The sequence below is a fragment of the Anopheles coustani genome, chromosome 3 (assembly GCF_943734705.1).
Source record: "Anopheles coustani chromosome 3, idAnoCousDA_361_x.2, whole genome shotgun sequence".
Lineage (NCBI taxonomy): Eukaryota > Metazoa > Arthropoda > Insecta > Diptera > Culicidae > Anopheles > Anopheles coustani.
The window spans coordinates 33,325,840-33,341,254 of record NC_071288.1 but is presented as its reverse complement, the minus strand read 5'-3'; the positions used below and the strand labels follow the sequence as shown (position 1 = coordinate 33,341,254).

At 46.4% G+C, this 15,415-nt stretch overlaps 2 protein-coding genes across 3 annotated transcripts in view; one reads left to right on the top strand and one right to left on the bottom strand.

The window, feature by feature from the left end:
• LOC131271489 (vesicle transport protein GOT1B) overlaps positions 1-15,415 on the bottom strand; it is a 433,296-nt gene that overhangs the window by 390,525 nt on the left and 27,356 nt on the right. The gene's annotated exons all lie outside the window — the stretch shown is intronic.
• LOC131271456 (uncharacterized) overlaps positions 6,909-15,415 on the top strand; it is a 39,738-nt gene continuing 31,231 nt past the window's right edge. Inside the window, exon 1 of the mRNA XM_058272891.1 lies at positions 6,909-7,252. Coding sequence (XP_058128874.1) covers positions 7,008-7,252 — 245 coding nt within the window. The 5' untranslated portion in view covers positions 6,909-7,007. The remainder of the gene's footprint in view (positions 7,253-15,415) is intronic.

The following is a 15,415-nucleotide window of genomic DNA, read 5'->3' as shown; positions in this document are numbered from 1 at the left end:
AGGTCGAAAAAAGGGGAAACGTTGGGAAAATAAGAATAGAAATCAAGCAAGTGAGCGTAGATGGGTGCTTGTGCCGGAGCCGCTTTCGGTATTTATCGGCCCGGGATAAGTCCTTAGGCCTTTACAGCTGAACACATACCGGACAAGAGTTGGGTTCGGAAAACCTGCTTGCCTGGAATATTCAAACAGCTATCGCTACGGCCCTGTTGAGCATATTGTGTTTGAATTTTTTCAGTCGGAAAATTCCATCGGGGAGCCGCTTATGTAGCGGGGTAGGTTTTATTTTTATCAGGAACAAGAGTTCATTTTTCGTTGTTCTTTTTTTCCGACTAGTGGTTATTGCCATCTGCCGGAATTTTCTTTCGCGTTTCGGAGGTCGCGAGAAAAATTTCATAAATAAAATAATGTTACCACTTTCTGCTTTTTTCTCTAACACGTGGCAGATCGCACATGGACAAATACATGTTTTATTTGCACAGCTTTATCTGCGCGAGATGGTTTTGGGTTTCGTTTCACAGCCCTCATGGTAGAGACGTTTTACCGGAAACATTTCTTTTCGCATTGCCAGAAAATAGGCTTGAAGCCGTTTTCCACCGACCTTTCAAAGCTTCGATCGATCCGAAAACCTCGACAAACCGATCGAAGGGGGAAAGCTTCTGCTTGCCAAATCCTTCTTGACCTTGTGTGGGCCGGTGTGGTTCCGAGGTCGAAGAACGGAAGAGAATGTTTCATCAATCATAGCTCCGTGAGCCGAGGCCCGCTTTAAGTGGTGATTTATCGTTAATAGGTTGGCACATCTTGCCATATTTCCATCCAACCTTCCAGTGCGCGTTTCACTTGTATTTCTTATCGTTTTCTTTTGTGGAGAAAATTCGAAAACCCCCTTGTTCCACATATGTGGCCAACGTTAGCAGACAAACTTCAAGTCATGCCAAAGCGGTACACGTACACACACACAGAAAGGCGGCTCGAGGAGGAGGGCAGGAAAAGCGTTTCGGAATAGTTTAGCTCCGGACGCGGCGGCGGAATATCTCACAACATAATCCTTCTTATCCTTCAGCAGCGACGGAAGATGGTTTCCGTGGCTCGCCCATCCCTACCCGCGGAGACCGAAGCGGCTGATTTATTCATCATTATCCAGCGTTTTTCATTGTAACGTTCCAAAGTTAAAAAACCATCCTCCTCCGTGGGGCTTCCACTCGATCGGTCCTCGTCTGGATCGTGAGGATTTATTTATTTTACTGCGGCTCGGCTTTGGCTTTTTCCACTCACGCTGGGAGGGAAACAGGCAGCGTCTTGGATAAGATAAATAAAGAAAGATGCTTCGAATCGATTCGAGACGCCATCGTGACCTTCGCCACCGTGAGTGTCTTTATCAGCACACCATCAGCTCCGTTAATGTGCGATCATAAATCTTGAAAATGTTGATCATATACAATGGCGGCGATGAATAAGGAAAATCCCCGGACAAGTGCACATACAGGCTCGTTTCTTTACAAACGTCCGCCATTTCACTTTAAAATGTAACGTGACACCTGTTGGAGGATCTACGCGGTGTCGGCGGAGGCATTACTTTTAACCGGTGCGATTATTTTTAACGTCTGTATTATTATTCCCAAGATCGTCATATTTTAAGTGTATAAAGGTATTAGTTGCGCTTCCGCTTTTGCATAATATTGCGGCTTCCGCGACGAAGGAAAACTGTCCGCTTTCCAAGCGAAAAACGCTCACTGGCGCTTCTCCGTCGGGAATTTCACTGGCAGCCTGGTTTCTCCTCCAGGCTGCTGTTGCAGCAAATTTCTCGCGTGCCACCGGTTAGCCACTTGGAGCCCGATCCGTAACCGTGATGTCAATACTTAATTTGTAATAAATGAAATTCCGCCCGCCCACCCACTCGACAACCTGTCTCCGCGAAGGTGCCAAAAGGATCTTTGTTCCTGGGAGGATTCATCCCTTTTTATTATTACTTCATCGGAACCCCGGGCCGGACGATCCCAAAACGGGACTCGTTTTCCCTTGCCGTGCGCCGGAAAAGGTGCGTGACGAGCGTGTTTTCGACAAGCGGAAAACCAAAGGGAAAATGAGACCGGTGCGAAAAGAAAGAACGAACCGGTCGCTGGTGAAGAAAATCAAATAAAACGACCACCATCTTGGGATACGTTTTGAATGTAGGGCAAAAGCTTGGATGAGAAATCCTTTCGCCACTTAACCTTCTTCTCTTCAACCACTTCTGTGTGAGTGTGTTTTTTTCCATCTTTTCCATTCGGCTACCTCGTTGGCAGCCTTTTCCTTGCTGATTGTTTCTTTTACTTTTTATTACTACCCGCCGACTTCCGGAACCTTCGTCAGGTGCTGCGTCTTTCTTCCCCGAGCCTCAGGACAAACCTCCAGAACCGCTGCTAAAGCGTGACAAACCCGTGTGGAGAAACGTTTGTTTCCGCACCGTAAAACGACATCGTTTTGCTTTTCGCTGCTTTTTGTTTCTGAATAGGTACCTCCCGGTATGTTTCGGTCCCGGAGCCATTTTCTGGCTGCATATTGATTTTTCTTCAAGGTGGTACTCGAGCGAGGATTTTGTCTTAGCGAAATACCAAAAAACGAAACAAGAAACCTTCGTACCTAGCAACGCAAAGCAGGTAAAAAGATGCCACTGTTTTCCATTCCGCTGCTCGGGCGCGCGCGTGATAAGGGATAAGAATATTATTTATCGTCAAAATTATGCCGTAAATTGTCGCTGAAGGTTTGCGCGCGTAGATCAGCGTAATCATGGCGGTATGATGGAAAGGAAAACTTGATCATCAATCGTAGGACCGGTGAAGGTTAGGAGAAGCTTAAAAAAAAAATAGGTAGAAAAGCAAAAAGTAAAACAAGCGAAAATCATTAACGACGGTTGTTGCATGCAACGAAGAATGAATTGAATTAAATTTAATTAGTTTTTTAATGTTTGTATCCTATAGCCTTGTCTAGAGAATTGTAACAATTTCTCTTCTCAGGGGGGGTTAAGTTTTATAATGATCGGAATTTCATTATCTTCGGCTCAATAGCATTCGATTTTCTTATTTTTTAAGCTTCGTATACCTCTCGTAAGCCTCTAACAAAGTTCTTCTTTTATGATGCATTACATTTTCGTTTCTTATATTTCAAAGGATACCAAATTCCTTTGACTTTTTTGAATTGGTAGACATTTAACTACATTGTTTTAAACTCTTATGTTTATTCGTAGTCAAAATATTTATCTTTTTCAAATAATTTCTACTTGAAAGTTTAGTTGGGAAGTTAGTGACACCATTTTACAATCTCCAGCGTAACATCGGAGGAAAACTGCTTTATGTTATAGACAAATATTGGATCCCTATACCCCTACTGAACTTTTAAAGTTGTTTATCGTCGACATATTTAACCCTTAAAATCATTTATGATCATTTAGTGTTTCTTTTATATTTTTTCCATTTTGCCATTCGGTTGAAATGCATCGATCAACATGGAAATCTCCGCTATCCTCTCAACCCGGGACTTAAAAAAGGCCACAGAAGTAGCGGTCCAAGGACTCGCAAATGATTTACTTGCCAAACGACATTAGATGCAGACGGTTGCCCACTGCTTACCCTTTTTGCCCCTTCGTTCTGGGACTTCCCCAGTCTCTTTCTCTTTCTCTCTCGCTCTGTGCCTCTCTTTTGTCCGGTGCGCTTACGATAACGAACTTGGCACCGTTCCATCCAACATTGAGTTTCATTGGGCACCGATCCGGAATCGGATTGGCAGCGCAAGAAGCGGGTCATTATCGCCTTAGTTATGGCTTTTCCCGCATTGCTAGCCACCCGCTACGTCGATGTGGCTGCGTCAGGGTCACACCAGTGGCCCGAAAGTGGTTGCCTCGCGCCGGATCAACCGAAAACTCGTTTTCCGCTTTCGTCTCGCGTACTAAAGCCAAATAAACCGGGTCGCTCTTCTGCACTTGGACGCAGTAGGCTTTAAATTGTTTGCATTTTTTCCCTATCGTGACGTGAGACGAACTTCCTTCCTTCGCAAATGGTAAGATTGGGATAGAGGAAGAGAGAAATAGAGGAATAGAGAGGATGAAAGTAGAATAGGGAGAGTAAATGAGATGCTTTTCACTTGCATCTTCAACATTGCTTCTATTCGGTGGTGGGATTTTTGCTCTCGATTCCCGCCCGAAGGCTTTTCCGCGCATTCCACTAACGTGGCGTGGTGTTTGTATGCATCGGCAAGAGGTGATCGGGGTGGTGTCATTCTAGCGGGTCCCGGTGACCTAGTTCTGCCGACCCGAGCAGGCACAAATATAGAATGCCGCCGATTACCGGGGTTTCCTCGAAGCTCCCTCTGGCAAGTGCACTGGAAAAGCGTCAACCTGCACCTGACACTTTCGAGTGCACAGCGAAACGTTACACCGCGGATGGCAAGTGGCATCGGTGCAAGCACGCGGCATACATTGAGCGCGTGTGCATTCTTGTATTATTTTTCCACCCTTCCGCTTCCCCGCACAACGCGCTGCCAGGTGAAAGCAGGTTTGTTTCGGGAAAACGCGCAACCCCGGTGACATGTTCCGGTGGCGCACGCCATCATGGAAGGGCAGAAGCGCTCACGTGCTGTCGACAGCGAGTCACCGACGGCCCAGCGCAGCGCCCTGTGACTTCGGTAATGATGTTAAATATTGATTGAGCTATTTTAACCGAGCACTTGGTGGGAAGACGTTCGCTTCGATGCAAGCGCCACTCCTAAATTAGGTGCATCGTGCGCGCCGTGAGGTTTCTGGCCACAAACCACCACACTGAACGGTGTGCAAGTATGATAGCTCGTAGCGATGGCGGACAGGAGAATGTAAATCGACTACTTTTCATAAAATTTGTGTGAAAACGGTGTTGAGCGGAGGAATAAATTTCAATTACCCTCTGGAACGACTAACCTACGATGAAGCTGATTGGATATTTTTCAATAGAAAGGATTATTACAACGAATAAAGCGAGTTTGCCAATGTGTTACTTCGCATTACAGGGGTGATATTTTCCACTTTCATGGAAATGAACTTCAACAATATCCTTTTCTACCAATGTAGGTCAAAGGAAAATAAAAACGCTGCACTGAAATTTGACTCGTGATTACAATGCACTGTTTGTGGAATAGATTTTAATATTCCATGCATTTATTCAATTCGTTTTTCCATTTTTATCCCTTTCTATTTTGCATATCCGCTTCATTATTTCGAAATGAAATTGATAGATTTAATCATAAACCTATTCCACCGGCGAGTTTGGTAAACCGATTTCCACATTTGACGAATGCCACCGTGCACCGTTTGATCTTCCCGGGCAGGATGTATTTTATGTTTCCTTTTGGCTCCCCTCGCAGTTACACATTCACCTCCTTTTGCAACGCCCTCCACACTACAAGGCTTTTAGTATTAAAAAAACCCTAAACCCCCCACCCCGTCAATGTGAAAAACTGCACGACCACCGTCCTTCCGGTGCAAACAGTGTTGTTTTTAATACGGCCGACTCGTTTTGTTTGCCCTTCTTCCGTTCACTTTCCATCCGTTCCACACAAATATGTCACTTTCAGCGCGGTTTTTGTAAGCCACAGAATGAAACATCAAAAACGGGCTGTTTGTTTTCACCCGCCGTTCGACGACCGACCGGGTTTGGTTTTTTTTTTGTAATGCTTTGTCAACGCCATGATGGTGGGATTTTCATTTTATATGGGGAAAAAGGTGGAAAGGAGGTTCAATTTTCTCCCCGATGCGAACGGTGAGCTATGGTTGGTTCCGTTTGGGGTCGGCTTGTTTGTTCGTTGTCCGCGGTTCGACATGAAAGCCGTGATACATTTGGACGCATTGGTTTTAACGTCAAACCGTTCGAAAAACCAGCGGATTGTGAATGACGATCGGAACGAATGGCAGTTCGATTGGTGAAACGATAATTATTACCCTTGATGCGGAGTGGATTCTACCAGAATGTTTTTTGTTTCCATTTTTCCTTATGTGGCTTCTGATTCTTTTGAATCCCTGTCGGTTTGTAATAGATTAGCGAAGTAATTAAGCTCCCAGGTCGGAGTAACACTTGCGGTTGACAGTTAATCGTTTCACCATCAAAATGGAAAATGCCCTGGGAAAACGGACATAAAGTGCGCGATTTGCCTAGCGTTCCACGTGGATGGTATTCTGTGTTTTTTTCCCCAACACTTAATTGTTTCCGGGCGGTCGTTAACATGTGTGCCGTTCTTTCTCTTTCACTTCGTTACGCTTTGCAGGATCTAATGAACTTCCCAACCGGTTTGCAGGTTGCGAGCCAACAAATAGACACCACCATCCCCCCACTCCCCGAGCAACGAACGTAGAGGTGTTGGTGCGGCAGTGCGTTTCGGTCAACAGACTTACCTTAATTAATTTCGAACAATAAACGCACCCAAGGGCGAGCAACCGAGGTACGAGAATCTGTGCGTTTTTCCAACCGGAGAGAGGTGAAAGTGCAGTGCGCACGTGTGTGTGTGTGTGTGTGTTAGAAGGGGTGAGTCGGACGGGCCACAAGCCACACCACGATGGAAGGGTTCCTGTCCAACTCCGGCGGTGCTGAACGTGATGCGCGGTAACGACTTCCACCGGAAGTCTCCCCCCCCCTGCGCACTCTACCCTGGAGGCTTGTGCGACGTCCATTACGGTTCCGCTTCGGGAACGTGCCGGAAAGGATTTCGCCGTTACTATGTGTGTGTGTGTGTGAGTGAGTGAATCGGTACCACAAATGAGTGCCGACGAACGGAGGACTTAGAGGCTGGTGCGGTTTCGCTCGACTCGCTGAAAACAAGCCATGGCCGCCCGGTTGGCAACGCAAAAACCGGAAGTGAGCTCATACCCGTCCCCGTTCGGCCCGGCCGCCGCCACCGCGGCCCTGCTCAACGAAACGCTCGTGACGGTGGCGTCGGCGATTGCGGCCCCGACCATCACCACCACCATCACCAGCGCCACCACCGCCGGGCCCGTAGCCGGACTACCCACCATGGCACCGACTTCCGGTGGCAGCGAGGAGCCCGGTGGGTTCGGGTTCTGGAACGGAACCACCGAGCTGCTGGCGGTGAACGCGACCGAACGCACCGCGTCGACAACAATCGTAGAACCGGCCGATCGGCTCGTCGAGCTGACGGTGCTGTGCTTGAAGAGTCTCATCTTCGGATCGATCATCATCGGGGCTGTGCTAGGCAATGCACTCGTTATCATTTCGGTGCACAAAAATAGGAAATTAAGGTAAGATGTTTTTAAAAATGGTTGATGTTTACTTACAACATTTCATTTTGGAAGGAAATATTTGTCTCTAAATGAAAATCCCTGCTCCGTTTTGATTGCTCATTTTGGTTGGATGGCGTACATTTCAACTTTGTTTTTAAACGAAAACACCCTGGAAAAGGATCGCTTCCCCTAAACGGGCAATGTTTTCTTAGCTCATCTAATGAAATTATATCCCAATTGGATTCAACCATCCGAAAACGAGCACAAAACCCACAATTTTGCAATTGTGTTTTACTATCCATTTCGACTCCGACGCGAGCTTTCACCCGCGAGTAATGAACGTTCCAGAACAGCTTCCTCCCACTTTGGGGCAGACAATCTCTCCCAAGTCATTCCTCCGGTTCGGGGGGCTTCGTTATGCATGCATCCTCCAACCGCGCTCCATACGTACGGCTAAGTAGCGTCGTTTGTTTTACTTGCCGAAGAAAACTTTCTCCATCATCATTTCTCTTCGCTTAATTGATATTGAAACTTCTGCTTTCTTTTTCTACCCGCTTCCCTTTCGCTATTCCACTTTTGATGAACCCACTTGCTTGACGGAGAGCTTCCGAAAAGTTTCGTTGATTTCGATTCGCTGGAAAGCGGGTGAGCGAGCGAAAACAAATTACTTAGCAGTTTTTTTTTTTTTGTTGTCGTTTGTGGCCAACGGGTCGGAGAAAATGAAGCCAAAAGATTAAACGGAGAGCAATGACAGATTATCATAATTTCCCCCCCAGTCGCAGTCGTGTCTGGTAGAGGAGGCGGGCTCATTGAGCCATCCTAGTTTACAGCGGTTTAAGTGCTCACTAAATTTAGGCTTCCCCGCTGAAACCGGGCCTATCGACTTATGGTAAAATAAAATGTTAGCACACCCTCCAAGGGTCCTTTAAGTGAAAATGTTCTGTTTCATTTCCATTCGGCTCGCATTCGAGTGTGCTGCCGGTGTTGCGATCGATGGCCCTCCGAAACGCCCGCGTCCGATTTACTTTATTTGTGCGAAGAAGCATATTCGTTTGCAGTGCGTTCATTTGCATTCATTGCTATTCGATTGCTTCTGCAGCGTCGTGGGTTGTTGAGAGTGGAAAGAAACGTAGGTACATGTTTTACTATTCATGATCCAGCAGGGTGGCAGCTTCAGTCAACGGGGTTTACGAGTAGGTTTACGAGCTGGGCGATTATTTAGCATGAAACGAAACCCGGCGGGTTCGGGTTTGAGAAGGCGGCATCGCAAAGGACCTCATCGAACTTGTTTGCGTTCTTTTGCGCCCTCTAAACTAACCCCGTTTCTATGTTTTCCGAAGTCGATCGATACGCAGGAAACTGTGTGGCACTTCATTCTGCAACGAACCCCAACCCGGTTGAAGAGAGAGAGAGATAAAGAGAGTGAGGGAAAAAAGATAAAAAGGATACTCGAAGGTAACCCTGCTGGCCTTGACAGCGTAGTTAATTTTCTCCTGTTTCCTGACGGCTGAAAAGGGCTGCGGGCTATGGAAATCGGGTTAAAACAATTTCCTAAACGTAGCCGGTTTTATGGACTTTACTTGCATGGACCTGTCGGTTTCAAGAGTCAGCTTTGGACCCTTAAAGAGGTCAAAAACGCGTACATTTTATCGGCGATGGGAAAAGGTTGAGATCTTAATTCGTTGCGCTTGGTTTTAGTATACAATGTCACGATTTATGCGCCAATCTTGTAACCGATGTCGATATTTTCCATCCAACTGTCACTATTAGAGGCTATGAAGTGAGCTTGTTTCTGTCTCCCCCCAATCGACCTCCATCGCGTCGCCAGGGGGGAAAATCAATCCCGGCGGGAAATGAAGTCATGTTCTGAAACGAATCTCTGCCCCCTCCTGCCTCTCCTAATAACGCGGAAAAACAATCAGCGGCTCTCCGGCATGATTGACGGCCGGCTAAAGATTGTGTAACGATGTCGACCAGCTTAATTGATATTCGAGCGAAACCAAAAATCAATCGACGCGACCCCGGGTTGGATGAAGTGGAGTTAGCGTCTGGGGGGGTGGTGAATTTAGTGGACACTGGTCCAAAGTTGAGCCAACCAAGGTTGGCCACCTGGCGCAAATTGGAGGCAAATACCATTTGACAGGTAATTGACACGCGTAAGCCTAAGCCGGCTCACCTTTTGGCGAGGCGTGAATAATTTGACAGGATACGCTTTCGAGACGGGCAACAGAAAAAAAAAACAATTTCCCTTCAGGGGCACGTGAAGGGAAGTTTTCTTCCTATTTCGTTTACCTGCGTTACACCAATCCATCCCGGAACGGGCCTCGGGATGGGGAAAACATCAAACAGAATGGCGCGTTGATTTATGGGTTCCACCTCTTGCCCGCAGTTACTTTCTTCAAGAGTGCTTTTTTCTCACACCTTCTGGAAGAAAAAGAAGCACACAATATGTTATTACCGATTGGTTTGGATTTTGCGACTTCGACATTTGTGCTGCCCCGAAAACCGACACAAACGCAAACGCTTTTGTTGCCCTTGATTGAGCCGCAAAGAAATCCGGTGGAGAGAGTTCCGGCGCCATTTTCGCCACCCAGCAATGGCGGTTAAAAATAGGAACTTCAAGAGGTGGAACACATTTCAATTATGCTCCACTCCCGCCCGGCTGTTGTATGCTGATGCGTTCATTTCGAGTGTTTATGCTACGTTGGAATGTAAATAAATAAATACGCGAACGCCTTCCGTTGTGGTTTTGCGATTGTTTCGATCGTCGATTGGCGAAAATTTCGCGGGATTTCACCGACGAAGAAAATGCCTCCAACCTTCTCGACGTTGGGCGTTTGTGTGTTTGTGTTTCCTCCTCGCTGGCAGGCTTTCAAATATTCAGCGCAACTTCAGGGAAAATCGATGAGCCAAATCAGAACAGAATCCCTTCGGGTTCAACCAACGGTTGCCGGCTGGGCAAAACCGAGTTTATCGTTGCTTCACAAGCATCTTGAGCCCGATCGCCAAAAGAAGTGTTGCATCAGAAGCATGATGTGGAAGCATAAATCAATAATGTGCTCAGAGCTGGACTTGTGGTTCAATTAGTGTATTGCTTCGTGACTCCCCCGAGGGAGCCTGGGAAAAAGCACGTAAACGGTGCACTAGCGCAGTGTGAGAGTCGATTTGTTGCGCAAGGGAAATGCTAAAAAATGTATGGAGAAGAATTATCGCGAGGTCTGGCACGGCTGGAAATGTGCTAGGCTGTTAGTAGGAGGCACGTCCTGCAATCGACCGGTTTGCTAGCGGCGCAAAATGAGGCTCCGTACGCCGTGATGCTACTCGTCAAACATGGCTCGTTTGAAAGTTTGATCGATCGGAGCAGCTCAACGCTTAGACCGGATCGATGGATACCGCAGTCAACGTTGAGCGTGTGATGAATATTAAAATGATAATTTCGGGCACAAATTACGCCGATCCCCCAGCGAACCATTTCGGTGTGCATCGTTGAAAATGTGAACAGCACTAGTTTCTCGGTTTTCGGAAGGAAATCAGACGAAGGGTGGATGGAAATCCATCCTCTGTAGCACACAATACCTCAAATATTGATACTTCGCACCATGCTTTTCTGTGACGTACGTCAAACAACAACAGTTGGGAAGGTTAAACACCAACAGTTAGGAAAGATAAAATCTCTCTCTTGAACTCCGTATTTTCACACCCGCTTTTAGTGGTCAATCAACGGACATTAGATAGACTACTGTCTGCTGTTCATTCTCAGTAAGGGTGACAGCTCAAGGTTGCTCAACATATCAGGTGAGTTCAGCTCGATGAATTGCTTTGAGTTCACTTGAATGAAACAGCTTTTTAACGAAAATAATAAAAATTGACATACAATGAACGTAAACAAAAATCAAGATTGATTGCCTAAAATTTCCTTCAATTTCCTAATGGGGAATCAAAGCAATTCATCGAGATGAACCCATATGGTGTGCTGTCGCCTGACAAACCAATCTAGTCAATGAGGTACTACGCCATTTGTATCCCGGAGAAAATTCCAGATATTGCCATCATGAGTTTCTACATCGACAAGACGATAGTATTGGCGGTGTTGAAGCGAAACAAGCAAGCTCGGATGAAAGCATTCCTGACGCACGAGGATGCGATGTATTTTAACCTCAAAGGACCGTTCCCAACGATTAATACAGCTCAAGCCGGAACAACATCGTCGTCTAGCACGCTGGAAAAATTAAAGCATGTAGCACCGACCAGACACTTGGTGATATCTTTTCGAAAGATGATTGAACCAAACAGTATCGGAAAATTATGCCTGATAAACATACAGCCTCATCAGATGTTTGCAAACTGCAAGACTAATGAAATCACTTACACCGATGACTTGATAAAGGCACGACTTTGGATTGACTCGCTGAATCGGAACCATCCCTCCTCGACGCCGGTAGGGAATATTCCGTTAAGTGCATTACAACAGCTTCATCGACTCCGAGATGTTGTTTGATGGTGACACCAACTTTAGTTACCGTTGTGGCAATACACCCAGAGTCTGGAAACCGTAGGCCGAAGGAGTACTGGAACTTTCTGGGCAAATATTGCAATCTTACCAGCTCAGAGGGCTTGCAGCTCTTCGAGGAATTTCTACTGAATGCCTTCGAGCTGCAAGAAAAAGGAACAAAGCCTGAAACGCTCTGCGCTACTGATACCGGAAGGTACCGATGGTGATGCTAAAAGGGAATTGGCAAACAGGAGTGATGACCTGCCGCTCAAGCTGGCATAGCTCGGATAGAAAAAAAACATGGGTGATCAAGGGTTGAAGCAACTGATGGTGGATGCTGGATCTATTCTGACCTCCAAGCACCTTTCCGCTCGTATCGCGCCTTCCAAGGTTTGCAATCCTCGACGAAGACGATCCCCAAAAGCGAAGAACGAAGTAACTAGAGCGAGGACGAAAATGTGAGCTGTACCGACTCGGAGAAGGAAGAGGACCAGTTCTTCACGCCCCTGTCGAGCCCGCAAGATTGCGTTGGACTCGAGATATCCTGTGGTAAACGTTGATTATTGGGAAGCAACGAACAACCAGGACTTCGATGTCTGGAAGGTGTTGGAAGGCATCGAGTTCGACCACTATCGACATGCGCTCGATTGGAAGACCGAGATGTGTGAATACATCAAAAGGTTTATGACATTAGCCGGAAGAGTTGTATGCGTTATCACGTCTATATCAGTATATATAGATTACGATTTGTCAAACGCTTACACCTTGAATATTTGTTTGTACTTATCCAATCAGGCTCGGAAAGATCCGAAAGTTAGGTTTAATTGAATATCCTGCTCAACCTCTCGCTACAGAATATCTATTCCGAGTTGTTGAACAGTGAAATACTAATTTTGGATATTAATTTGAAAACAGGACTAAAAGAAACAGAAAGATTGTGTAAATTTTATCAAACACTCAAAAAGGTTCGTTTTTATGATCCGTTGGAAAAGGTGCCTTCTAATCTTTTTTCTTGAATCTCATCTCTTGTCCGTCTTGGAAAACCGCTTGTTTTGCGTCGTTCGTACACACTAATTAGTTCTTGTCTGAGTTGTTGTCGCCAGGTGGTTCCACTTTTCTTCATCATGAGGTCGCAAACATCTCCGGTACACAACACAATAACGTGAACATAAGAAAATGCCCGCTGAGGCAGATCGACCGAGGCAGACAACCATCTCGAGAGACACGAAGGCATATTGGGAAGCTCCGAGGTTCGCCAGACCTAAGGAAATTTTCCTCGTTTTTCGGCACACCCAATACCCCTCTGCCACGGCGAGACACAAACACGCACACGCCTGTTGAACGCGCCTTAAAGACTGTTATCCAACAAACAGCGCGCTTTCGCGTTGACGTGTGCGAAACTGTGATTAATTTACAGGCAACACCGTGCGCCATCTTTGCGTCCCTTATGTGTTGCCCTCCCCCCTCCCCCCTCGAGGGGTCGATAGGAACCGTGATGACTGACTGAAGGGTTGTGGATTCGGTGGTGGTTTCTGCGGAACGTGGAATGTTCCCGGTACTCGGAAATGTGACTCCACGCTTTTTAAGCCGGTGTCGATGACGGCGAATAAGTTTTCTCTGTCCTTGATGTGCTCGACGCGGTAGACATTCCCGAACTCGTGTTTCAAGTGGTTCGTGTTTCCATGTTAGGAGGATTTTGAATTTAATTAAGCGACGTAACCTCGTGTTTGCCCCTAACGAGTGTTTTGACGCATAAACTTTCTTTCGTATCGCAGAGACGAAATAACTTTCTTTCGACTCATTTCGTTGTTCTGTTGAATGTTTCACTTTCTTTTTCAACTTCTGAAATACAATTAAAATAATTGTTTCAATAGTATGTCTGCTACAGAAAAGGTTGTTGACAACAAATTGCTAATGCTTCACGCATTAAAGCATTTGAAAAAGTTAGACATCGATTTCTGAAACACATCCCTATCCCTTTCGACGTTGGCGATCTGTTGAGCCGTAAAGTGGATCGATAGCGGATGCCAAGGGTCCCATCGACTATACCATGCAATAGCGCGCAATTTGCCGGCCAGTGTCGCAGCACGGCCTGAAATAAATAAAGATCTACGTGCGACGAGAGGAAAAGCTGCCCTCCCTCTCGATGCTTAGAAGTCGTGAAATTGGTTACGGTGAAAGCGAAAGATAACTCAATTTCGAGGGCCGTGAAATCGACCTGCTTCGACTGTTGATTGGATTCTTTGGCACTCCGCTCTGGATGGCTTCATCCGGCCACGAAAACGTGGAAAGTCTGGTGGAAAGCGTGGTGGAACGGGTTTGCCAAAACGCCCGCCCACCCTAGCGGTCGAAATCGATGAAGATGTGGAAAAAATTGATTTCATTTGCCTTTCCCCCGGGGGCACGCACACACACTACCGGGCACACGCGATGCCAAGGCTCACCGAGCACCGTTGAACCGGGCCGACCTGCCTTACTTTTCCGAATAATCCTTTAATTAATTGTAATGGCGTTTGATTGTGCCGCCGGTTTTCCTTCGGCATGATAATGAAGGAGCATTCATTTCCGTGAAAGCAAGCTAAAGGGCTTAGAAGATGTCATAATGGTAAACGAATATTTTTACCGTACTGCGAGAGGTTTGAGCCTAATTTGATTGGTTTGTTATTGATCGAGAATTAGATTTTCCCCGAAATAACCGATGGTGGAAGATGACATAAGGAATTGCGAAAGTTATCAAATTACAAAAGTGGATCAAAACGGAATCCAGTATATGTTTATAAAAAAGATAGATAAAATCATTACGTAAGTTGTTTGATTATAAAAATTTGTTTCAGTTTTGCTTGCAAAACTTGCTAAACTTTTCACATTAAAGCTGGCTCTATTTTGAACACATCTTACCAGCATCTTTAAGCTCGTTAGCCAACTCTGTGGTGGATGTTTCGGCAAACCCCGGCATTCGGGAGAGTTAGTCGATCAAATTGCTGTTTGGTAATTTTCCACCTCTAGAATTCCTCCCGCTGAGCCTCCCTCCGATCCAGGAAAACTTAAGAATGCTTTCTCAAGTCAATTTCGTACCCGAACGTCTGATGAAATTCGATCGGGCTGTACACTTGCTGGGCTCGAGAAACTGCCCGTAGCCCTCGTGGTGACGAAGGAAAGCGGTGGGGATTTCCCATTGGCCGCGTTTACTAAGCTTCACTCGAACGACGAACATGTGAAGCCAAGGATTTCTTGTTTGCACGAGATACGAGATCCGTTGTGTTTCCTATCAGTATTGGTTCGACGAAGGTTCAAACTTCTCAAGGAGGAGCAGTACGAAGATGGCTTTTGATGATTAATTCCTGGTTCCAGACAACATCTGCCGCTGCGGCCGGCCATTCCCCCACTCTCCCTCGAAAAGTCACCGCAAGTCGACCAGATAAGAGCCTCGGCTTCGGCCTCGGGACTCCGGGGCGATCGAGTGCAGCGTACGGTTTGCAAAGTATCGCATTTCCAAGCACTTTCAGGTTCATCCGGATCGACGGATGTCGTTCTGCTATCGATCGCTTGTACGGCACAAGGTCGGATTGTTGGACGCCGGTTCGTCGGAAGTAACCGGAATCTTCTTGAGTGTGCAAATGAGCTCGGGTATATGCTTCCCGTTTGGGTAAATAGAACGCACCGTCCGGCGTCTCGAGTCTTGGATGGGA